General features: G+C 43.2%; 4 protein-coding genes across 8 annotated transcripts; 3 read left to right on the forward strand and 1 right to left on the reverse strand.

The window, feature by feature from the left end:
- The first annotated feature begins 1,787 nt into the window (after positions 1–1,787).
- On the forward strand, positions 1,788–4,292 carry LOC133391137 (uncharacterized). The gene is made up of 3 exons (XM_061642160.1): positions 1,788–2,266; positions 2,336–2,786; positions 2,876–4,292. Exons 1-3 carry the CDS (start codon positions 2,131–2,133, stop codon positions 3,249–3,251), a joined length of 963 nt encoding a protein of 320 aa, XP_061498144.1. The 5' UTR covers positions 1,788–2,130; the 3' UTR covers positions 3,252–4,292.
- Positions 4,293–6,868: 2,576 nt separating this feature from the next.
- On the forward strand, positions 6,869–14,117 carry LOC133391136 (uncharacterized). Its single transcript, XM_061642159.1, has 4 exons — positions 6,869–12,142; positions 12,873–12,942; positions 13,190–13,261; positions 13,387–14,117. The coding sequence occupies exon 1, from the start codon at positions 6,969–6,971 to the stop codon at positions 8,226–8,228; it is 1,260 nt and encodes a 419-aa protein (XP_061498143.1). The 5' UTR covers positions 6,869–6,968; the 3' UTR covers positions 8,229–12,142; positions 12,873–12,942; positions 13,190–13,261; positions 13,387–14,117.
- LOC5668378 (uncharacterized) lies at positions 8,171–9,390 on the reverse strand. The gene has a single exon (XM_024811310.2). It carries the CDS (start codon positions 9,388–9,390, stop codon positions 8,332–8,334), a length of 1,059 nt encoding a protein of 352 aa, XP_024667098.2. The 3' UTR covers positions 8,171–8,331.
- Positions 14,118–15,906: 1,789 nt separating the features above from the next.
- On the forward strand, positions 15,907–23,479 carry LOC1277080 (FAS-associated factor 1). 5 transcript variants are annotated; one of them, XM_061642959.1, is made up of 13 exons: positions 15,925–16,414; positions 16,504–16,665; positions 18,275–18,641; positions 18,959–19,027; positions 19,103–19,430; positions 19,526–19,865; positions 19,944–20,351; positions 20,451–20,581; positions 20,949–21,097; positions 21,174–21,328; positions 21,399–21,535; positions 21,621–22,096; positions 22,179–23,479. In XM_061642959.1, exons 3-13 carry the CDS (start codon positions 18,603–18,605, stop codon positions 22,257–22,259), a joined length of 2,313 nt encoding a protein of 770 aa, XP_061498943.1. In that variant the 5' UTR covers positions 15,925–16,414; positions 16,504–16,665; positions 18,275–18,602; the 3' UTR covers positions 22,260–23,479. The 5 variants fall into 5 exon arrangements, with proteins under 5 accessions (XP_316513.5, XP_061498943.1, XP_061498945.1 ...); XM_316513.5 differs by lacking the exon at positions 16,504–16,665 and having other exon boundaries at positions 15,907–16,414; XM_061642957.1 differs by lacking the exons at positions 15,925–16,414; positions 16,504–16,665 and adding an exon at positions 16,722–17,380.
- Positions 23,480–24,186: the final 707 nt, after the last annotated feature.

The following is a 24,186-nucleotide window of genomic DNA, read 5'->3' on the forward strand; positions in this document are numbered from 1 at the left end:
GGAGAGTTGGAGGATCACACGCATCCGTTACAGCGAGGTGTAACTAACGCAGTGACTAAGGGAAGAAAGTTTCAAAAAACGATTCTTTTAGCTAATGGGTATACATTTCGTTGGTTTAAGACGGTATCAACTGAATATACCAAATTTGTATAGCTACAGCCAGTGCTGCAAAATGTCACTGTCAATGTTATAAAAAAAATCTGACTGAAACAAAATCTATATCAGCGTCACGTACTCAATTGTGATAATCAGAGGTGATACTCAGAACGATTGGTGTGACTAATACATGCTCATGACATGTTTGCGACCATCGCTTGGTCAGTCACTATATCACGACTTTTTTTTGCGGTGATCAATTTTGCAAAATGTCACTGACATAGTCATGACAAATTCTGGCCGAAACAAAATCATCTCAGCGTCACAAGCTCTACTGCGAAGATCAGAGGCGAGCCTCAAACAGTTGGTGCGACCATCGCATGCTTGGTGACATTCAGCCGTACCGGCGAACTTGTTCGTTCCTGGGAACGTTCGCCACGACGCTCATTTTCACTCATTTCATAGCCCTCTAGATCAAAAATTAGAAAACCGTATAGATTTTGTACCGGCCAACCTAGTGGTACAACCCTGTCCACTCATGAGCGACGAATGTTTCTCGTCGAACGAGTTCGCCGGTACGGCTGATTGTGTGCAACCAACTCGTGTTCAATCACTTGGTCGCGACATTTTCAGTCGGTGATCATCGCGATGGTCACGGGAGATATGCATTGCGTGCGAGTGGTTCCCAGAAACAAAATGAGCATGTTTTCTCGCTCTGTTTGACCCGACAGATAATCAAAAGAGATAGAGGGAGAAAGCATGCTCATTTTGTTGCTAGAGCCCAGGCGCCAAGTATATTCCAATAATGTCGTGATTATCGCCGACAAAAATGTCGTGACCAAGTGAGTGACCAAGAGTTGGGTGCTAAACTAAATGTCACCAAGCATGTGATTGATTCTCCAACTGTTTGAGCATCGTCACTGATCATCTCAGTTGTGTACGTGATCTGATTTGAGCTTCGTTTCATGAGTGTTGATGATTGAAACAGTGGCATTTGGCAGCACTGTTCACAGCCAGAAAAAATCATGATTATGCTTGCGCCTTCATTAAGCTAAGCTTGTCAGTCAGAGTATCGCGGTTGACCCAAGCACAGGCATGTCGTATTCGGCATGTCATGACACACTTTCATTGAGTATCAGCAATGATCATCAAGCTACCATGGATATGTTTCTTTGTTTTCGTTGGTGAATCTGAAAATCTCGTGATACTCATGATATTTTGCAGCACTGGCTACAGCTGTGGTTTTCGGACGAACATACATAACACAACCCTTGCTCAACCATTACTACAGTAATTTGACTGAGTATCACTGTGCATTAGTGTACATAGTATAGTATGCCTTTAACTATCGTATACTTTATTGAGCACAATCAGACAGGGCAAACGATGTTGACACATTGAGAGTGTGTGCCTGAGTCATAGACTCAAGTTTCACAGTTTCGCATATCGTTATCAAACATGTTGCCGCTATCATGGGATTAACCATAGACAAATCGTAAAAGTATCCCCCAGTCTTCAGATTAATTCCAAACCCTTCTAATTACAAAAAGATCGATTCTAACCGTGTAAGTGTAGCGTAGTGTAGTAAAGAGACTAAACCCAAATAGCCACATTACGACCACAAGGTCGAAAAAAAGTCTTATAATTTTGTTTTCTTCTATTATCAGACTCCACAGTCTTAAAAGGAAATTGGTTCTGATACTTGCTATTTTATATCATGCAGATAGCTGAAAACCTAAGACAACAACCGAAAAAGTCGAAATTTTTTCACGGTTGAACTGTTTCACGAAACTTTCATCTTCATTAACGGTCTTTTCAAGTTGTGTTGCATTGTCGTTGTTATTTATCGAAGATTTTGACAAATACAGAAAGAATCAAAGAAGAAACGAAGAAAAGACTTTTTCTTCGTTCATTTCTTCATGTGTAATGGCGTATGCTTTGACAGATCTTGGCGTGCTACGGTGGGTGATTGTTGTACAGTGCGTGGTTGATGTGAAGTAAAAAATAAGTATAAACTAAAATTAATTAACCAAAATGGCTGATGAAAATTACGCACGCAATATGAAAAAGAGTGGTTTGTTGTACAGACGAAAAAGGAAGTTGGAAGATTTAAGAAAAGAAGAAGAGTGTGGTGCTGCTGCGGAATTCGACTATACCGATACGACTGATGGTTTGTGCTACTTTCCTTTTATTAACCATATCAGATTGCATGAATATACGAATTGTTCTTTTGTTGCAGGTATGGTGCAACCAAACAGTGACATTACAGCTAAACTTCTTGGTGAAGCATCTTTTCAAGGGGATGGCGAACAATTTCCGCTGATCTTTAGTCCAAACGAGGAAGAAGCCGAGAGTGGTAAAGAAGAAGCCGAGTGTGGTGAAGGTGAAGCTGAGAGTGTCGAAGGAGAAGCTGAGAGTGACGAAGAAGAAGATGAGATAGACGAAGGAGCTATTGATTTTGATACAATGTCAGTCTCTGATTGTTTGCATTATTTTGCATTGTATACCAATCAAAAGCACTCGGCGATAAATATGTTGCTTAAGATTTTGAGGACGAAGACTAATTTTGCTCTCCCAAAAGATGCCAGAACGCTTCTAAACACCAATAGAAAGCGTCCAAAAATAAAAGATCTGGGAAATGGTTCATTCTGGAACCGTGGCATTAGGAAAAGTCTAATTCAAAGTTTACGGTAAGGCTATTTGAAACACATTTAGAATTAATTAATTTATTAATTTCTTCCATTATTTAATTGCTTTTTTGTTTTTGTTTTGTTTTTAGATTTGCAACAGTACCAGAAACACTATCTTTAAACATTTTCATCGACGGGCTTCCGTTGCACAAAAGCAGTAAAATACAATTTTGGCCGATCATGATCAACATAAAGGAAATGCCTCAGATTGCCCCAATCACAGCAGCTATTTTTTGTGGGCGTACCAAACCAAAAGATGTGAGAAGGTTTATGAAACCACTGGTACATGAGCTGAATATGTTAATGGACGTTGGTATGGTGCTGAATAATCGTCGAGTCACAATTAAAGTACGGGCAATAATAGCGGATTCTCCTGCCAGAGCTTTTTTAAAAGGTAAATACAAAGTAAGCATGTATTTAAAAAAATTGAAAGATACTAATCCTTTTCATCAAATGTACTTTTGACCGATTTTTTTTTGTATCATTCGTACGCTTTGACTTTCTGGACTCGAATGATCTTTATTACCTAAACAAGTAACACTTCCTCTTACATTCTATCACTTAGAATTGGTCCCTAAATAACGCTTTTACACAAACACTATTTCTTATCATAAATTTGGTTGTCAAAAGTGCGGATTACTGGGCGTGAACCTTACTTTACCCGATTGGTACATCTGTAGTAGAACTATCATCGGATTAAACCAATCAGGCCAACAAGAGTGAGAGGAGGATCGAGCGTCTTGTAATACCATGTAAAGATCTCATGTTATTGTAAAAAAAACTAGTAATGGGTAAAGACAAAAATCGGCATCGTTTCTAAATGAATCCGCCAAGCGGCTTCGTAAGGAAGGTGCACTATTCCAAGGCTAGAACCTTTTACCATCCGGAGCCGCCAGTCGACATCCGGAATTTTACGAATCGTCGGAGTCAATAGCCAGTTCCAGCTGCCGGCTAATGGATACGGATTGCTCTGTTGGCAACCACTTAGGAAATGACTGAATGTGGTTGTCGAAGTCTTTTTTCATGCAACTTGAATGGTTGTGACAGGAAACGCATCTTTAGTGCGCGCTCTGACGCAGACGAAAAACTGCTAGACGTCTTATATGTTTTCCTCCTCAAATTCCAACGCGCTATGTTTTTTCGTCTTCTCATATGTTTTGTTTAGATTTGGAAATTTATAAAATGATTTCCCAGTGTGTTTTATACTTTTATTCATACAGAAACTTGCCCCACACTTCCTTCGCAATTTGTGTAAGCCTTGCACGCTTAGTGTTGTGATATCGCCACCCTTCTATCGAATACAGTACACTTTCGTCTTTCTGAATATATGGAATATGCCTTTCTCTATTTCCTCTTGTTGCCCATGCGGTAGCCTACAGTATAATAATCCACTTTGCCGCTCGGATCTCTCTCTGGCCCGACCTGCTACACTCACACATCACCCGAAGACCATTGCCTGTCTTCGGTGAGTGCCCTTAGCCGTTAGGCAGGTTCGGCCATAACACTTAGTGTTGTGAACTGCTCTTTGTACTTCTTATTTTATTTACACATATTAAAACTTTACATAATAAATAATATAAAAACGTACAACACTTTAAAACGTACAATTACGGTGGTCGCGCACCAGCCGCACCGAGCGCCCCTGCCGAGAGCTCCTGCTCGATCGGCTCGCAAACACACTCTCACTGTGCGCTCGGCACACACTAAGCCTTGCGCTGCTTAGTGTGTGCGACAGTGTGCGTGACACACTGTCGTCCCCCTGGACGTTGACCGGTGGCAGCGCAACTGCCACGGCAAGTCCAGGGGTCGGCACGGCTGCCCACAACACTTAGTGTGTGCGACAGTGTGCGTGTACACACTGTCGTCCCCGTGGACGTTGACCGGTGGCAGCGCAACTGCCACGGCAAGTCCAAGGGTCGGCACGCACGGCTGCCCACAACATCTCTCCCTTTATTTATCCGGAGGAGTCGAACCGACACGGGATATTACACTGAGGGAATACCGGTGTGGTGACACCTTCCGGCCGATGCTGATGAAATCTGGGAATGCTGTGGTGTGGGCGCTTTTCTTAGCTTACGGCTACCGGCACCCTTTTCCGCCCCGCCATCGCCATCGCACTTGATCCGTGTTGGCGACGATTACTTGCGGCGGCGGTGATGGTGCGTGTGCCTTCATCGGGTTGAAGCTCGCTGATGAGATGGTGATTATGAAGTCCCTGTCCCTGTTCATGAAACGGGCTGTAGCCGGGGCGGCATGTCCTCCCTTGCCCCTATAGAACAAGATTGCCACCGGGACGTCATGTGGTCTCGCCCCTCTTTCCACTCACAGTGTTGCAGCAGGGCAACCTCGCCCTCCTTGGACATTGTGACACTATTGCTGCTGTTGTTGATGCTGGGCGACATGGACCCTCGCCCTTCCTTCACACGTTCCTGCTGTTTTTGCTGCTGCACTCTGCTGCTGATGCTTAGTGGCATAGACCCTCGCCCTTACTTCACACGTTGCTGCTGCTCGCTGCTGCTGGTGCTGATGCTGATGCAAGTGATGCTGCATCCAGGGCGGTATGGCACCCTTGCCCTCTCGATCACGATGCTGCCAGGGCGGCATGACCCTTCACCCTTTCTTTGCGCGTTGCTGTTGCTCGTAGTGCAAGCTTTAGTATGGGATTGGACATAAATGACAGCAGCTGCGATTTTGCCGCTTCGTCGCATGCATTTTGTCAAATTTCAAATGGTTTAAATCACATCATATAATGATTATCCCTATAGAGATACAATAATGAGTCATATTAGTACCTCAAACAGGTAGTAAATTGAGAAAACTAATTTCTTGGCGCATGTGACAAAATCGCATTCAGCGCTTTTCTGTCCATTACCTAAGAGAACGGCTAAAAGCTAAAAGTATAGCGTCGGTTCTCACCTTCTAACGGTGCTTTTTTAATTTTTTATGTTTAAAATTATAGATACACGGTACCTCTTATGCGCGGATTCGGAGATACGCGGTTTTCTGAATTTGACAATTCTTTGAGCAAATTTTACTGATTTGACACATCTACTGTCAAAGGCCAAAAAAATTCTCTTTTGATCGAATGTTCAAAACATTTCAAAAGAGTTAAAACTGTTAAATTTAGTCAGAATTTTATCAAATAATTAACTAAGTGGCTAAAACCACCCCATGCTTGCAAAATTACATGAGCATTAGTTAAATTTGGGCTGAAAATTACTGGATTCGACTTACGCGGAAATTCGAGATACGCTGTATTTTTCGGACGTTTTCAGTTCCCATTAACCGTGTATCTCGGGGACCACCTGTGTTTATTTTTTCTTTTTTTATTCTATATTGTACTAGTAGTGTAAGTTTTATGTTTTGAAACTTCTACACATTTATTAAAACGAATACAGGCGGTCCCCGAGATACACGGTACCTCTTATACGCAGATTCGGAGATACGCGGTTTTCTAAATTTGACAATTCTTTGCGCAAATTGTACTGATTTGACACATCAATTTCCAATTGCCAAATAATTTCCGTTTTGATCGAATGTTAAAAACTATTTCAAAAGGTTTAAAACTGATATATTCAGTCAGAATCATATCAAATAATTCATAAAGTGACTAAAACCGCCCCCTACTTGCAAAATTACACGAAAAATTGTGATATTTTAGCTGGAAATCACGAGATTCGACTTACGCGGAAATTCGAGATACGCGGTATTTTGCGGCCGTTTTCGGTCCCCATTAACCGTGTATCTCGGGGACCGCCTGTACAATAATAAATAATAACAAAACACAATACAATGAAGTATGAGGCCGCGCGCACGAGCCGCACCATGAGCCCTGCTCGACCGGTAGCCTGTAACACACTCACTCTTCTGGGTTAGATGCGCTCTGCACACACTTAGCGCGCATCGCTAAGTGTGGCGTAGTAGTGTGCGTGAGCGCAGTGTCGATCCCTGGATGTCGACCAGCAGCAGCGCAACTGCTACGGCAAATCCAGGGCTCGGCACGTCTATCCACAACAGTAAGGTAGATAAGTTAGATAAGTTAATTCAGCGTAACTTGATCAAAGGGCTCTAGGCCTACTATTATTCTTACCAAAATTAAAAATCAGACTGCCTCCTGGCAAAATTCTTCACAACGATTAAAAGCTGTGGCTTTACGCTACATCTCGCAAATCATGTGTGTTCATGTACTTTATAAGATATCAATTCAAATGCGAATATATAGTACTCATACTATTTTTCTTTTCAGGTGTTGCATATTTCAATGCAAAGGAGGGATGTGCAAAGTGCACCTGCGAGGGAGAATTCAATGACGAAGGCAGATGTACCATTTTTAAGGATACAAATGCACCACTGAGAACGGATCGTAACTTTCGTCGTAAGGTGTACGGAAAACATCACAGGGAAGTATCGCCTCTTCTAGGCTTGAAGAATTTCGATATTATTGATGATGTCATAGTTGGTGACAATCTTCATTTAATCGATTTGGGGATAATGCGTAGATTACTATTAGGTTGGAGAGATGGAAAACTAGGTCTTAGAACTAAATGGTTTGCTAAACAGATTGAAGAAATATCTAAAAAAATTATAAAAGTTAAACTGCCCAAAGAAATCCATCGAAAACTTGGTCCACTAGAAGACCTCAAATTTTGGAAAGGTACCCAATTCCATAGTTTTTTTAACTATCTTAGCATTTATATTTTGAAAGATAATTTGCCTGATAAAGAATATGAGCACTTCAAACTCTTGTTTTGTGCCATAGTTTTGCTATCTTCTGAAGTTTATCGTTCTAATTGGAAAATCGCTGGTGAAATGCTTAAGGTTTATGTTGAAGATTTCGGTAAACTGTACGGAGAGAAATTTTTAACCAGTAATGTGCACAACTTAATTCACATCTCAAAAGAAGTACAAAAGTTCGGTCCTTTACCTTCAATTTCCACCTATGATTTTGAAAATGCTCTGGGAGGTTTAAAAAAACATCTTCGCAAAGCAGATCAGCATCTTCAACAAATAGTAAATAGACTATCGGAATTGGAAGCATTTAGTCATGATTTACGTTCTATGAATCATAAAGAATTTTGCATATCAACCAAAACCAAACCAAATGGGGATACCATCTTGCAAATGAAAAATTTTATACTTTGTAAAGATAACGGAAACGAATGGTACATGACAAAAGATAATAAGATTGTCAAATACACAAAGTCTTCAGAACAAAACAACAAAAAGATAAGTATATTTGGACAAGAAATAACCGACAAGACAGATTATTTTTTATCACCATTTCCATCAAGAATTATAAACATTTTTCTTGGCGATCTTAAGAGCTTAAATCCTAACGAACTAGTTTGTCATCCTGGCGATATTAAATGCAAATTAGTTGCGTATAGTGTAGATAATAGTTCTGAATATTTGTTTATTCCATTGTTGCACACGTTAACCTAAGTTTAATTTCACGTATTGAAATAGAAAATGTTAGAGCTAGATTTATGTAGTAAGTAAGGCAAATAAATGAAAGGTTTTATGTTTCTTAAATGTAGGCAAGAATTTATATTAATTTTCTTTTACGGCTAGTTGATTTGCGTAGACCTTTGGCCTTAGATCGTTCTAATGCGTGTTTTAATCTATTCATGAAGAAACCTCGCACCGTTTCATCTGTGACTGGCACAAGGTTAGTACTTCCTACGCATTTAAAAAGATTTACTACATTTTTAAATGAATGCATTGCTATTTTAGTTCCTGATTTAGAAATACCTGTCCATGTGCACTTTGTTAAGAAACTCCTATCGAAAAGGGCATCAAGGGTTGCTAACATTCTGTTGTTTATATCTTTATCAATAATTTTTTGTTTCAATAAGCTTACTACTTGGGTATAATATTCTTCCTCATCTAAATCATTTTCAAATTTTTCCAGATCTTCGGCATTGTCTACGAATGGATGGTCAAAACCAGTAAGATTAGTAGTACTTACTTCGGTATGATTAAGTAAAGTATTTAATTGTACTTCGATTATGCCGATACGACTCACTATTTTCTTTTGTTCTTTTAAAATCTGCTTTTGCTCATTACGAAGCTCTATCATCATATTAGTTTGGGCTTCTAGTATTTCTTTTATCGTCTTGTCACGTGAAACTTCTTCTGGGACTACCTCAACTGAACCAACATATTCATCCACTTCTGACAAACTTGGTGTAAGAGGCGACGTAGGTGGTGAGGAGATGTCGATTTCATTCTCGACGCGGATTGGAGTTAAAGAGTTTTCCACAATTCTTGTTGAAAACATATCAGCGTATGAAGTTGTTTCTCTGCAACTAGCTAATATCGGTTCCTTTCCGGAATCTGTAGATGATTCGCCGGACATGATCATTATAGTGCAATCAGCAGCTTCGTATGATAATCCTTGCCGCTTAATCTGACACTCCTGTTTCGTCCATCCTTCTTCCGGAACACTATTATCATTCGTAATTAGATGTTGTATGTTTCCTTTAACGTTTGGCCAAAACAGATATGTTTTTTTATGGCTAGTGCCTTGAACCCAGGAATCAGGAACAATGCTTAATTCAGCGTACCCTTTAGGCCCACGGGTTTGCACTATTGAGAATGGCATAGTTAGATATTGCTGTAAACAAATAGAAATGCTTTTAATACATTAGAAAATCAGTACTGTACTCATGTACTACTCACTTTCTTCTCACGGATACGGAAAACACGTACAAACTCTTTGAACTAAAAGATTTTTTATTATTTACTGCTTTTTAATTACAGTGCTTCGCCAGTAAGTTGTGGCAATAGCCCAATGCAATAGCCAGCATTCGGAACACAATACTCGATTGAAACAAAAAACTAGAACCTTCCAGTTTGCAGTCTGATGAATTTATGAGGAATTTTCAAACCCAACACAATACTCATTTGTATTGTATTTTCATTCGGCGGATATGTTTTTGGCGCGTGTACGGAAAGAGATAAAAAACATTGAGTTGTCAAGCAAAACTAAACGAAAAAAATAAACAACGAAATTTTTTTAACGAATCATCCAAACTTTCAATTTTTTTCGAATTATTTCATTTAAACAAAATGAACCATGAAAAGAGTCTGAAATGTTTCATTACCATAAATTAAATATTTCATATTATGGTACTTTTTTCTATAATTATGGCTTAATAATTTTCACAAACCAAGTCTTATTATTACTGCTATAAGTATATCTTTAAGTCACTATATAAGACGTCGTAAATCGGTTCTGATATGAGTCTGTTATCATGATTTGGCTATTTGGGAATAGGAAAGAAATCTTTAGATACTCTTATATTTCTAGACATAAATTTCATGAGTACCCGAGGATTCTTGATTTTTTTAGAAGTTCAAGAATTTTCAGAGATCAATTAATGAATGAATGTCATGAATCTTTGAAAATTCATAAATGGGGCCCTTCACGATTCTAGTCAGTTTTTTGTATGGAGTTTGACAGTTGGAGGCTGAAATCATGTAAACACTCCATACAAAACCACACAAAAAACTAGCTTGCAATTTTCAGTCTAGATTATTCTAGCCTCAAAGCTAGAATTAGATTCGAGTACCTGCTCGAAAACACGGTGTTGTTTACATTTACCCCAAGGTGCATTAAAGAGATCACGTGGTGGAATCTAGAATCAAAGTGTATGTAGTCCAGGTGGTCTCATAGTATGTTTTTAAAACCATATTTGAATATCACTTTTTGACAGGATGGGTGAAAACTTTTGTTCAAACAAGCTTTCTGGAGTCTTGACGAATACACAAAACACTCTTAAAATCTTAATTCAGAAGCAGAAGCGATAAAAATCAGCCTTCTAAATTCATACACTTTGGGATAAGCCCACCTGCATATTATACTCAATTAGATAGCTGCTCGAAAACTGCTATACAATGCAAACAGCTGACAGGCTGAAATTTCAGCCTACGAACTTAAAACGGAAAGGGCCCCAATGTTAGAATTTAAGATACAATTTTATCGAATCACTATGGAGATTTATTCAGATGTATGAATCTGAATTACCCACCTATAGTGCTGCGAAGCTTATCAAAATTATTTGTTGATAAGCAGAGATGTGTTGTGTCCGCACAAATCTAACATTGTGACGGTGATGTACGGCACAAACAGAACATGTATTTTATTACTATCTTTGGTATATGTTCAACCGTTTACAATTGTTGAATAATACCACACAATAACACGCAATGCGGGGAGAGGACGGCTGGTCCTTCTCGCGCCGCGATCCTCACTGAGGACGTCACAGGATGACAGCCCTGCTGTCAACAGTGAGCCCTCAGGATGAGGCAGCGGTCTGTCCACAACAAGATGTTCAGCCGTACACTCAAGATATCACAGTTCATTTGAACTGTCGCGCAAAAATGGTTTTTCAAAATACCGTTGCACCCTCTCAATTCGTTGAATTGTTGAATTTATCAGCCGTACCGGCGAACTCGTTCGACGAGAAATATTCGTCGCTCATGAGTGGACAGGGTTGTACCACTAGGTTGGCCAGTACAAAATCAATACGGATTTCTAATTTTTGATCTAGAGGGCTATGAAATGAGTGAAAATGAGCGTCGTGGCGAACGTTCCCAGGAATGAACGAGTTCGCCGGTACGGCTGTATAATGAACATGAATTTCCCTAAGGAGTTGATGTTCCTCAGATAATTGAGAGACATGTTACCGTTCCGTATGACGAGAATATATTGAGCAGTAGAGTAAAGAATGGAGACCCCTGTGTTAATCTTCTAGACCAGTGATCGGCAAAATATGGCTCGCCGGCGGCTCATTTCCTTTTATCATTAAATATTTTTATTAATTTTTATTGACCGACAACGGTTGTTGAGCCAAAAAAAGAAAAGTAAATGTGCTGCGTAGAAATTGTGAAGAAATTCGGCGTAGGAATTAGCGTAGGAATTAGTGTAGGAATTAGAGCAGGAATTAGAGTAGCAAAATTAATAGAATTTGTACAGTGATTATTGATAATGCAACATACGCGCTCACAGGAAGCGCAGCGGGTCAACCTTCTTTTCTAAGAATTTCTTCTACGATTTTTTTTATCAATATCGTTTCGAAACTTAAAGTATCACCGAGGAGAAGAAACAAAGAAAGGGAAAAAATGAGCAAAAACGCGATAATCTCTAATGATAAAACTTCGTGTACCCGTAGAAACTGAGCAAGGCCTATATAAGCAACGTTGAAGTAACGAGTCTTAATGTCGTGTTTTGGGGTCAATGTAGCCAGTAGGCTCAAAGTAAAAAACATACTGAATGTCGAGCAAGTTGTACTAGCAAGAGAGGAATAGCAACTAACGCCACCGAGTATCACGTATGTGTATCTACCCTCTGTGTAAGTATATGAATGTGTGTGTGTGTGTGTCTGTGTGTGCCTGTGTGTGTGTGTGTGCCTCTCTCTCTCTCTCTCTCTCTCTCTCTCTCTCTCTCTCTCTCTTTCTTTTTCACTCTCTGTGTGTGTGTGTGTGTGTGTGTGTGTGTGTGTGTGTGTGTGTATGTGTGTGTGTGAATCTGTACCCTGTGCAAGGGTATTTGAGAGAGTGCGTACGTACATCCCACCGTGTGTGTGTTGTAGTATTTCATCCTATTCATCGTTTCCTTCCTATGCGTCATGTAACGTTCTTCATCAAAGTGTGCGTCCGTCGTCTTTTAGTCGTGCAATTCCAATTGGAGTAAGATCGCTCATGCTATAGATCTTGTGATCATAGAAAGTGTCTCATTCAGAACATCCTCATGCATAAACTCCTCTTCCTCGTATATATGACGGGGTCACTGCGTGTGTCTGTCTACTGATCGTTCTTGGTGTTTGGTTCCTTCTTCACAATGTACACATATGCACCAAAAGAAAAAATACAAGTTAAGCTTTTTATCTATCACTTCCAGGAGATTAACACCGAGCTGCAACAGTGTCGAAGGTAGTAAATCCTTTGCAGTAGTAGTACGATAGCAGTAGTCGTCGTCTGCTGTTTATAAGCAGCCGACAAAAGCACATACAAACACGCACGCAAAACGCACGACAAAATCAACGCAAAAATCATTTCTGAAGCTGTTCTCTTCCTTCCTAGGTGAGCCTCTCGCGAGCAACCGCATAAGATGTCCAATATTGTAGACTTGATAAAACTGGCCAACTTGATGGTAAGTAGTAGTAGCATCCAGCAAACGCCTCGTTAAACAACAAGGTCCAGCTTATTTGATCACGATCATGCCAAATTGCTGCACAAAGTAGTATTTCTTGCTTGAGTCGTTAAGACTACGTTTAGGAATCGTTCAATGCATTAAGTGACACTTGGAAATTGACCGCAGGGTTGCATTTGTTTCTGGTAGTTTTATTTACTTGTGTGTGTAAATATACCTCTGCATGTACTTTCCTTAATTTCGACAGGCCCTAGCTGACAGCGACGATGAGGACGAGGATGTATTTAGATCAAATTCAATGACGCCCTTCCATATGCTTGTAAGTAAAATGCCTTAGTTTAACAGCATGGGTACACTAGCTGGTATGACCTGTGTACTCATGCTTTAACGTTTACAAATACTCACGAATCGTAATATTTTCATTCTTGAACTTCCGGATTCTAGGTCGCTATAAACCGGATGCATCGTCAAAGAAATTCAAGTGACCATCGCACGGCTGCCAGATCCAGACTGTCGTACAATGCGAGCGAACGGTGCTGCTGTAATTGCCACCACTCGAATGCTGGCAACAGCACCAATGGACGACAAATGGTTGTATATCAAACAGCTGACGATAATACTGACGAGCCGTGTTCGTCGGCCCACCGCCGTTCCAACCGCCAGCCCTCTTTAAAGTATGTACTGTCACCGAATTCGACCGATCACCGTAGCATGGTACCGTCAAAGAATGCAATCCAACTGGTCAGCAGTGATGGCAGAATCGTCAACAGCAGCCCAAAAAAATTTATTGAAGAGTCACATGAAAAACATGATAATTTTGATGCACGATTCGGTTATTCACCCATTTTTGGGTCTTTCGGTTTCAACATGACCATGTCAAGCTCGGAGAGAACAACACGAAAGATTATTATGTTTAATTAACATGGCTTTGCGTAGGGGGACGTATGTAAAGATGGACATTAGTCACAATTTAAAATTGCTCAAAGGCAACTGTTATAAAAATGCAACACGAGAGAAGTCGAGCCGCGTTTAAATGATATTGTTGTGGTCCGATCAGACTTAGCCTTTCTGTCCACCTGGGTGTGCCACTCACCGACAGCAGTCGACGGCTGTCGTATGATGTGTGCGTGAAAGGATAAATAAAGTTTTTATATGTTATGTCGATGCAAAGTGAATCGTCTTCGCCGTTGTAATTACGTCCATGCATCCGACATAAAAGATATCAAAAGCCTTTTTGTAATGAAAGCTCCACAGCTTCATTGGTTTTGATCAATAGATGGCGTATTACAACTCATCATTATATTGCTATCCTTTTCTTGCAATGTGTTTCGACAAGTTTCATCTTATCATGACCTATATAGCCTTCTAACTTTCTAAGCAAAAATCTATATGAATACGTCAGATACGTGGGTATCAACACCAACGGCCATTACTCAAAACTCACTTGCTTCAGTGCTGGTGGTTTCCGTTGGAGTTTAGTATTTAAACAAACGTATCGCCGTTCTAGTTCTAGCGATGCATAACTTCAATGCGAAACCATACAACAGTACAGAAGAAATGAGAAAGCTCTCCTCCAAGCGATGAAGCTCAGCTAGTTTGGGGTATCCCACCAACAGATGATAGCGCCACCAGCTTTTTTTGCTATTTTTAGAATGCATGAGTCGTTTGCCGTCTGCTAAACGAAGTCTTTCTATATTCCGTTTAGGTAGAATGCTTGAGTCGTTTAGAAGCCGTTTAGTGGTCGTTTAGTGGATTTGTGGCACTTGGGATCTGTATAAGTTCCTGATCAATTCCAGGACAGATTCGTAATTGGTTCCAGAAATGGTGTGGGTATGGCATCAGTTTCCGGTATGGGTTTGGAATTTTAGGATCAATATAGGATTGATATAGGAGCTGCTTCAAGACCGGTAATGTTAAAGAACCAGACTCTCTTCATGTACCCCAAGGATGTGTTGGGCTTCTGGGTCGTCCGTTATATAAAAAATAAACCTTTCTCCCGACTTAGGATTTTGTTAGGGCTCAACCTGTTGGCCCGATAGATCGCCGCTGCTGACACTCGATGGTAATGGGTCGAAATAAGAAATTTCGTACACGTAAAAGGATACCTGCTGAACGTTAATGTTTAGCAGTGCTTGTCGAAATAAAATGGAATATAATAGTTTGATTGTGTATATACCCCAAATAGCTAAAATTGCTTAAGCAGCTAATTTTGGCATGCTAAAGATCGCTACTTGAATTCGCCTTTTGCAGAAGATAAACAGCATCAAAGTTCCAAGTGGTTTTTCTAAATAGCACTTAAGCAGTTTCCTTATGCCACGGTGCCAGGGATTATTTTTCATTGTGTTCCATTTTCAAGCTAGACGCCATCATTGAAATGAACAACACAATTTTTTGTTTTCTTTATGTGCATGTTTATTTGAGAACTGTAAATGTTCATAACGTTCATGGAATTTTAAATACTTAACAGTTAAGTCAAAACCACTTCACTAAATATTATTACTTCAAATAACTAATCTATCTGGAGCACAAACCACAAGACGGCGTCAGTGTTTGACACTTTGATAAGAGCCACCTTGTACCGATGTCATACATTAAGTACACGGTACAGTTACAGTACAGTTCGGTACACGTTCTTAACAAGCTTTAAAGTTCTATCATGAACGCTGGTATTATTCTGTTATGTTTGTGTAATTTAAAAAATCTCTATAACATAGTATGCATGGTATAAAACAGCAGCTCTAAGCGTTATAACGCCAAATATACGATCGCACTTTTGAAATAGTAGAAATGAATTCAATTCAACTCATCAATTCAAATTCAAACCGCTCGGCTAAGCACGTGCTGCTGCCGTTATCCGCCGGGCAGCTAAACGTCAAACCTGTGTGTGGCTGTCAGTGGCGACCGTACCCAAAGAAAGAGACAGCACGCACCATCGCAAAAAGCGTATTGTCATTTCAGCCTATTCCGTAGAGTGTGTGTGTGCGCGTGTGTGCTTGCGTGCGCCTGTGTGTGAGTCAGAGCAAAAACCGTGTAGCACACATGAACGGGCATGACGGACGAGTTCTTTATCGTGCGATATTGTGACACCAACTGAAGACAGACCGACCGCGGAAGTGAGGCTAGTGATAGATAGAATCAAGCCACGCACCGTCCGCAAACCCGTGCGGAAGTTGGTGAAGCTTTTCGTTTATTATTTTCCGTCCGTCATCGTCCGTGTCGGGACTGTGGGCACTGTGCGTGTTTGCGTTTGTGAGTGTGTCTCTCTGTGTGTGTGTGCATGCGTGTGCGCTCCCTTCATCGAACTCTGCCCCAGCTCTCTACGACGTCGTCGTTGTGCCGTTTCATCGCAGTAGCAGCAGAAGCAGCAGCAGCTCGCGCAGAGCAATAGACACACACGGGCAGGGTGTGTGAGAGTGTGTGAGCAGCACCATTAGCCCCCACAAACAACAACGACGACGACGACGACGAGCTGGTAAAATCATCCGTTCCTCTTTGCGTTCCCCTTTTTTTTTGTTTGACACAACGTTTTGCATTTTCCATCGTTGGTGTGTTTGTGTACAGGCGTTTTCATTGTGATTTGGTGTCCAGTTTTTCGGTTTCGAAAGGTGGCTCTCAGCTGAAGCGTGGGGACTTCAGAGGAGGAAGAGGCAGTACGGCAATACGGGGAAACGGCATGTTTGCACAAGGGTGTTGCGACCAGCTGAGCTAGAGCGAGAGAGAGAGGTAAAGAGTGGGAGAAGAGCGAGTGGTTGAGGAGGAGTAAAGGGAAATCTTAAGCAAAAGGTAACAAAAGGTAACGACGACGGTGCCTCCGTCAAAGGCAGTTTAGCTGTTTTTGTGCTGTAACTTCAGGCCAGGTCAGGCCAGTCAGGAGAGGCAGCGGAAGGGTGGAAGCGAGACAGCAATTACAGTGTGCTACTACAAAGAAGAGCCCTCTCTGTGCCTGTGTGTGTGCGAGTGTGAGTGAGAAGAAGCAGTCGAACAGGCTCACCGAGAGACGTAATGATCTCGTGTATTGTGAGGCACAAACAACGTGAAAAATCAACCACCCAACCTCCCCCCCCTACCCACAGCGCCCTTCTTCTTCTTCCTCCTCCTATTTTACACCTTGCACACTGTCAAGGTAGCAGTGAGGAAGTACAAAGCGGAGGTGTCTGTGCAACCCCACCACAAACAAAGGGCCGCAACAAAAAAAAAGAAACAACGAACAGTGAGAAGCGAATCTTTCCGTGTCACAAAATCCGCGTGCTTCGATCATTTTGGTTTTATACACTTGGCGAGCTAGAGCGAGACAGTGAGTGTGTGTGTGAGAGCGAAAGAGAGAGAGGGAGAAAGGTGATGTAGTATGAACAGCACTACTACTAAGCACAGCAAAACACATCTTCATTCCCCTAAATAGAAACGGAAAAACAAAATCGTTCCTCAGTACTTGTTGGTGGTGGGTGAGAGGGGGGAGTGCGATGGTGGGTGAGGATGAATGAAAAAAGGTTTGGGGAGCGGGGGGCTTCGAGTGGGTTTCGGAGTGAGACAACAATTTCCATTACAATTGCCTCATGGCTGCTGGCTGCCCTCCCGTGCGGCCTCTCCCCCTTTCATTCAGTCTCATAACCATCCCTTCCTCCGCCCTTCCCTACTCTGTGGTAGAATTATGCTCTCTTCGAAACACACACACACACACACACACACACACGATGCGTAGTAATAGTGGCAGCGAAATCATCGTGTCCTTCCCTGAGCCCCAATTTTCACTTCCCTCTCCCCGTGGTGGCGGGCACACTGGCCAAAGGTCACTGCATCTCTTTCACGCGTACGCCCGCTGGCTAATGCGTCCCACAATTTACGCCGTCTCGACAGCGGCAGCGAATCTGCTGCTTTCTATCTTGTTTTCTACTACTTGCGCCACCGTGCGACACTGCCAGCGACTGAATGTCTGGCTCTATCAGTTCCATCTTTGTAGGATGCTACGTATATGTGTGTGTGTTTGTGGGGAGGTAGTTGGAGACTCACATGTGTAGCAGAGCATCCATCCTCTTGAGATGCGCTGCAGCAGAAATCAAAGTCATTGGATAAACCCCTTTGGCAACCCGCAAGCATCCGAGCAGCGGTCACTGCGAGTCCGCCGTCTTGCTGTTGATCGTTCTCGGAGGTTCCTTCTATACAATGTACACACACACACAAACGATAAAACACAAAATAGCGCACCACTTGAAAAGGGAACAGTGTCTTGTGTTCGCATTAAGCGAAATTCCATAGCACACCAACGAGTTAAGCAAGTGTGATTAATTTGTGGGGTTTGTTTTGCTGTGCCCTTTTTTCCCCCCTTCACTTCCAGGAGGTTTACAGTGAGCGGCGCTACACAGTCCTGCGTACAGGCGACTGTGTTCGGTTGACAGGATTATTGGCTTTTTTACCGGCCCGCAGCACCAGCAGCAGTGGCGCAGGAAGCAGATCCCTGGCAGTAGGTGGCTCCATAGCAACGAGAAGCAGCAGCAGCAGTAGTCGTCGTCGTACAGTTTAGAAAAACGGCCGATAAAGGCACGCGCACGCACGCAATACGCACGACAGAATCGACGTAGGTGGTGCCTTCTGGTGGTGGTGTTCACTCCCTCCCCCCTCTCCCCCCGCTTGGTGTGGCTCCCCCGGAGCGTAAAGTGCGTAAGATGTCCGAAAATCGGGACGAAATCCTCGCCGACTTTCAGGTAAGTGCAAACGCCACGAGCCGCGACTGTGGCGGTATGGAACAAAGACAGCGGGACGGAATCGTGGTGCTAAATTGGACCACCAGCACACCATTGCCTTTGTCTTTATTCTCGGTGCGCTTAAATTGTGCCACTTTCGCCCTCGGCGTGCCGAGTCAGCGTTGTTTATTTTTACCACACACACACACACACACACTCGGGAGGGGACATCTTACCGCTTCCGCTGTGTGTGACGCATTTGGTTCTTGTGGTGTGTTACCCATTTAAATTAAATTTCCTCTGGCGTGTGCGCTTACCTTCTTCCCTTCCCTCCACAGAGCATAACGGCCATCGACGATGTGGCCGAAGCGATATTTCACCTGGAAGCATCGAACTGGAATTTGATTGTAAGTAAGAGTGTCTTGCCTTACCTCCCCTCTGCCAATACTAACGAATCCGTCACTTTTCGCACGCCACCACAGAACGCGATACAGCGCGTACTGCCACAGGATCCGACGGATCATCACAGCACGCCAGCCGCCGCAACCGTACCGCCGGCGTACAGTGCGAGCGAGCGGGCCGCCAGCAGCAATGGCAGCGGCGGCCCGGGTGCGGCCCACTCCTCGTCCGCGCTGTTTGGCGGGGGCCGCAACATGGGCCTGTACTCCAACGACCTCAACTTCCTGGAGGAGCTGCCGGACGTGGAGGAGCAGATGACGGCGCCCTCGTCGCCGGTGAAGCCGCTTAACTTCGGCAGCAGGAGGAACGTGGGCCTTGCCAGCGGTGCCGCGTTTAACATTTCAGATGTTGGTAAGGATGCGCCCCCCGCGGACACAGCAAAATACATAAAAAAAGTGTAAAGGCAAAGAATAATGTCCCGTTTTTGTCGTGTGTGTTTCCTCCAGGTGCATCCTCTTCGCGATCCAGCAGCAATCACGACATCCGCGCCGGCACACTCAACTATCTCGACACGAAACCGGTCGAGCTGCTGTTCAACGTGGCGTTTAAGAACGAGCAGCATCAGATCAGCATATCGAACCATGCGACCGTCGGTGATCTGAAGGCGAAAATATTTGACAAAACGCGCGTCCCGGTGTGCCGGCAGGCGCTGAAGGGCTGGGAACCGGGCAAGCAGCGGGAAACGGCCAACCCCAGTACGCCGCTGAAGGCGCTCAACATTGTCGGCAAGGAGGTGAACCTGAAGCTGACCGACCTTACGTCCGATGGGTTCGTCGGAGATGTCGAGTGAGTGATTGTGGGAAGAGGAGAGTTGAAGTTCGTGCACAAATGCTAACTAATGCGTTCTTATCTTACGCCCCGCAGTGTTGATGTCCATCCGGCGACGAGTCAGCAGACGTACGTGCTGCACATCAATGTGCAGCCGAGCAACCAGCTGCTACACCTCAACTTTCCCGCTCAGCAGGACATACTGTCGATCAAGAACCACGTGTACACGGTGACGGATATACCGGTGCGCCACCAGGTCTGGTCGGGATGGCCGAGCAACATCAGCAACCACACGACGCTGGCGGAGTCGGGTGTCGGCCAGGAGCACAATCTGCTGCTCAAGCGGGCCGACGAGAGTATGAACAAACCGAGCAACAACAACAACAACAACAACAACAATAACAACAACAACAGCCATCTGTTGAACGCGCTCAGCAGTGCGGGCACCAGCGCAAACAACAGCCACAGCAGCAGCAGCAGCAGCCGTCACATGATGAACTTTGGGTAGGGTGTCTGTGTGTGTGTGTGTTCATATGTGCATTTTAAAAGTGCTAATATGTTAATCAACGTGGTGTGGTGTGTGTTTGTGCTACCTTTCCACAGCGCCGACAGCTTACAGGCCATTCCAATCGACTCGGAAAGCAGCGGCGAAGAGTTTGAGGATGCGTCCGACTTCAACAACGATGACGACATCTTCACCGAAACGCCGATCATCAATCAGCAGAAGCGTTTAAGTACGTAGGGTGAATCAGATTAATTGCTTTTATTGATTTATGATTTTGGCAACGTTTTTATCGCATAGTCCGTAATAATTGTTATATTTTATTGGATTATGCAAAAGGGATCGAAGAAAACTCGGCTGAAATGTAGATGATTTATGTTACTTTTCTGTTTATAAATTAAATAATTAAGAGAACAAGCCATCAATCGCCTTCCGCATGATGCAATAGCGTAGAAATTTGAATCAGACTAGTCATCGTGTATAAAAGGCTTGTTTAGAGAAGGCTTGTGGGCTCGCAGGGCTTGTTGCTCGCAACAATTGATAGATTTAAGATAGGCGATGATATATTTAACAACTATTGCCCATCATTTCCATTCCAGTTCCGGACAATGTGGATGATGAAACGATCGGCAGCATACAGTTTGTGGAGAATTTCGCTGAGCGGTACGGTCCGCAGCATCCGATGTTCTTCCAGGGCAGCCTGGAGGATGCGCTGAAGGAAGCTTGCCACCGACCGTCGGCTCGAGATGTAAGTAATAATGTCGACACAAATAAAAGGAATGAAATTTTAATTCCGTTGACCTCCCTTAATCGACCTCCTCCAGCGCAAACTGTTGGCGATCTATCTGCACCACGATGGAAGCGTGCTCACGAACGTGTTCTGCGGCCAGCTGCTAGCATGTGAAAGTATCATCCAGATTTTGCTGGAGCATTTCGTCCTGTACGGGTGGGACTTGTCGTTTGAAAGTAACAAAAATATGTAAGTAAATTTGCGACTACGCCGATGAAAGATGCAGAATAATAGTAAAGCTTGATTCCTTTCCCACCAGGTTTTTATCATCAATATCGGCCTGCGTGGGTATGACGGCCTCAATAACGGTGCGCAACATCCCGACCGATCGGTTACCGGCCATTCTTGTGATATCGAAAAATCGTAGCCAATGCGAAGTGTTTCAGGTGATCTATGGTAGGTGTGAACAAAACCCATAAACCATTCCTTTACTAAAGCAGCAGCCGCACTAAAGAAAGCTTTCACTCACCTTCCCCCGCAGGTAATGTTGGTGTGGATGATTTGCTGTCCAAGCTGATGGAAGCTTCGGACATGTACAGCGAGCAGCTGAAGATTGAGCTGCGCGAAGAGAACGAACGATTCGCCCGGGAGCAGGTGAAGCTCGAGCAGGACGCGGCGTACCGCGAAAGCCTCGAGGCGGACCGGGCCAAGCAGGAAGCGAAGCGGCAGAAGGAGATGATGATACAGACCGAGCGGCGCCGGCTCGAGAGCGAGCGGGCGGAAAACGAAGCGAAGCGTGAGCTGATACGGGCGAAGGCCCGCAGCACGGTGCCGGACGAGCCGCAGCAGGGCAGCGGCGAAAGCATCACGAAGATCCGGGTGCGCACACCGGCCGGGGACATGCTGGAGCGCAAGTTTACCGTCGATACGCCGCTCGAGCTGCTGCTAAACTATATCACCGCCGAGGGCTATCTGATCGACGAGTTTAAAGTGATCTCAAGCTGGCCTCGCAGAGACGTACGTATTTGGGGGAGGAAGGGGTTGTAGTGCCGAGCAGCATGTGATACAACTGTTTCGTTTTTCGTTTTCCTGCTTTTAGTTAACAACACTGAACCACGAAAGCACGCTGAAGGAACTTAAGCTGTACCCGCAGGAAACGTTAATCCTCGAGGAACGATGATCACCGCATCCGTGAACCGAGCTCGTCTATCCTGCAGCCAACAACGCCGGCAGTGTCAACCATGGAACAGTTTCGTTGAAGCAAACCTCCCCCCCCCACCCCTGTACCGTTTGATCGCGAAACGTAGAGAGTGAGAGTGTGTGTGAGAGAGAACGTAAACTCTTTGTTTTTGGGATAGAAGGCCGCTTTTCTAAACGCTGTCGTGACGCTTTTTTCCATCCTAACCTTTATTTTGTTTCCCATTTTGATTAATACACCTTGGTGTCCTTTTCTGGTGTGTCCAAGATCTAAATTGATAGCTGCGTTCGTGTGTTCCGTACATATTTGGGGGAAGGATTTTGGCAAAGGCGGCCCCCCCCCTTATCGGCGAACACACAACGACGGCATCATGATGTGTGAAGTGTAAGACTAAACGTGATGATGCTTCTTGAAAACGCTCCACACATGCAACGTGTTTAGAATTGATTACGAAAAAGCGGATTCTGTTTTGCTAAACTCACATGTTCGATACTCTTTTTGTCCTTTGTACCGCTGTGCTGCAGCGAGCTAATCCAAACAGCAGCTATTAACGCACTGTTCCTCCATCAGTTTTGTTCTGCTCCTTGATTACGGTTCCTTAGTAAAACTATGTATAAATATATCTGTGTGTGTGTGCGCGCAAACCTGTGTGAATGTAACTCTAACTCTGCACCACCACTCCCCTTTCTCCCAACTTTGTCGAGCCCTAGCGCGCGCGCACACACACACACACAAGTCGCACTAGGAGAGGATGGGGCAGTGGGCAACAACAGTAGGTTCATGTGTTTAACTCTCTTTAGAATTCGAATTATTCCTTTCGGTCAATCCGGCTCCGTACCCGTTCTCGGATACCCCGCGCATCAATTGGATGGGTGCGAGCGCGGGAGGCTTATTTGCAGGCTCACATAATATACATATAAATACGTCAGCAGTAAGATTTGTTTACGAATTAGTTTTTTTTTTTGGGGGGAGATGCGTGTTTTGTTTCCTGCCGTGTCTTCTGTGGTGCTTGATGATTCTTCTCGCCATTCAGGTTAAGAGCAATGCGGGAAGAGTTTTGTAGCTGCAGTGCGCGAAGGAAACTTTAATGCTAGAAAGGAAAATAGGGAGTGAAATGGCAACATCAGAGGGGGGAAAAACAACCACACACGCAAGAATGCAAAAAGGGAAATAATATTGATCTGCCAAAAAAAAGAAGAAAACGCACGACTTGTTGGATTTGTTATTTTGTTCCGAATCAAAAAATTAGATAAATTCATTGTTAATTGTTATTTTAAAGACATCATTGTTAATATGCTGGATTTGTCCTATATTTGCTAACCTGTACTATCATATTGGTACTGGTACTGGTCGATTACATCAGGAAAAAAGGAGAGGGTAAGTAGTATTTACTTGTTACATGAGTGTTTATCGAAATGGTCCGTTTAATTCAATTACTTTTGTGCTTTTACATTACTTACCACGTAATATGTATCGACAAACAGCATATTATATTCCAAACAAAGAATATTACATTTTTCGTTCAACTATTTACCCGTTTTTACATTTTAAACACTTTTTAGTATGGGTTTATTGCGTACCACGAATTTGGAAGTGAAAGGTTTCATTTTATGCAATTAGCGAGAGTTGTACGCTTTTCTTATTTGTACATATGTTTTCCTATTAAATTAAAGCTTATTTATGATCTTAATTGCTCTATCCAATAATTGGTCGTAAAAAAAGACAGCAAACATGGGTGACTAATCATAAAGGATATTAAAACGACTTAAATTGAAATTTTTTGGTCGATTAATGTTGATGAAAAACTTCTTTAAATTTATTTTTAAACTGGAGCTTAAGCTTTGCATGCGTCAAATGCTTTCTCTCTGCAATTTGGAGCGTGACTCAACAAATGTTATTATTCACTCAC

This window comes from Anopheles gambiae, chromosome 2 (genome assembly GCF_943734735.2).
Source record: "Anopheles gambiae chromosome 2, idAnoGambNW_F1_1, whole genome shotgun sequence".
Taxonomy (NCBI): domain Eukaryota; kingdom Metazoa; phylum Arthropoda; class Insecta; order Diptera; family Culicidae; genus Anopheles; species Anopheles gambiae.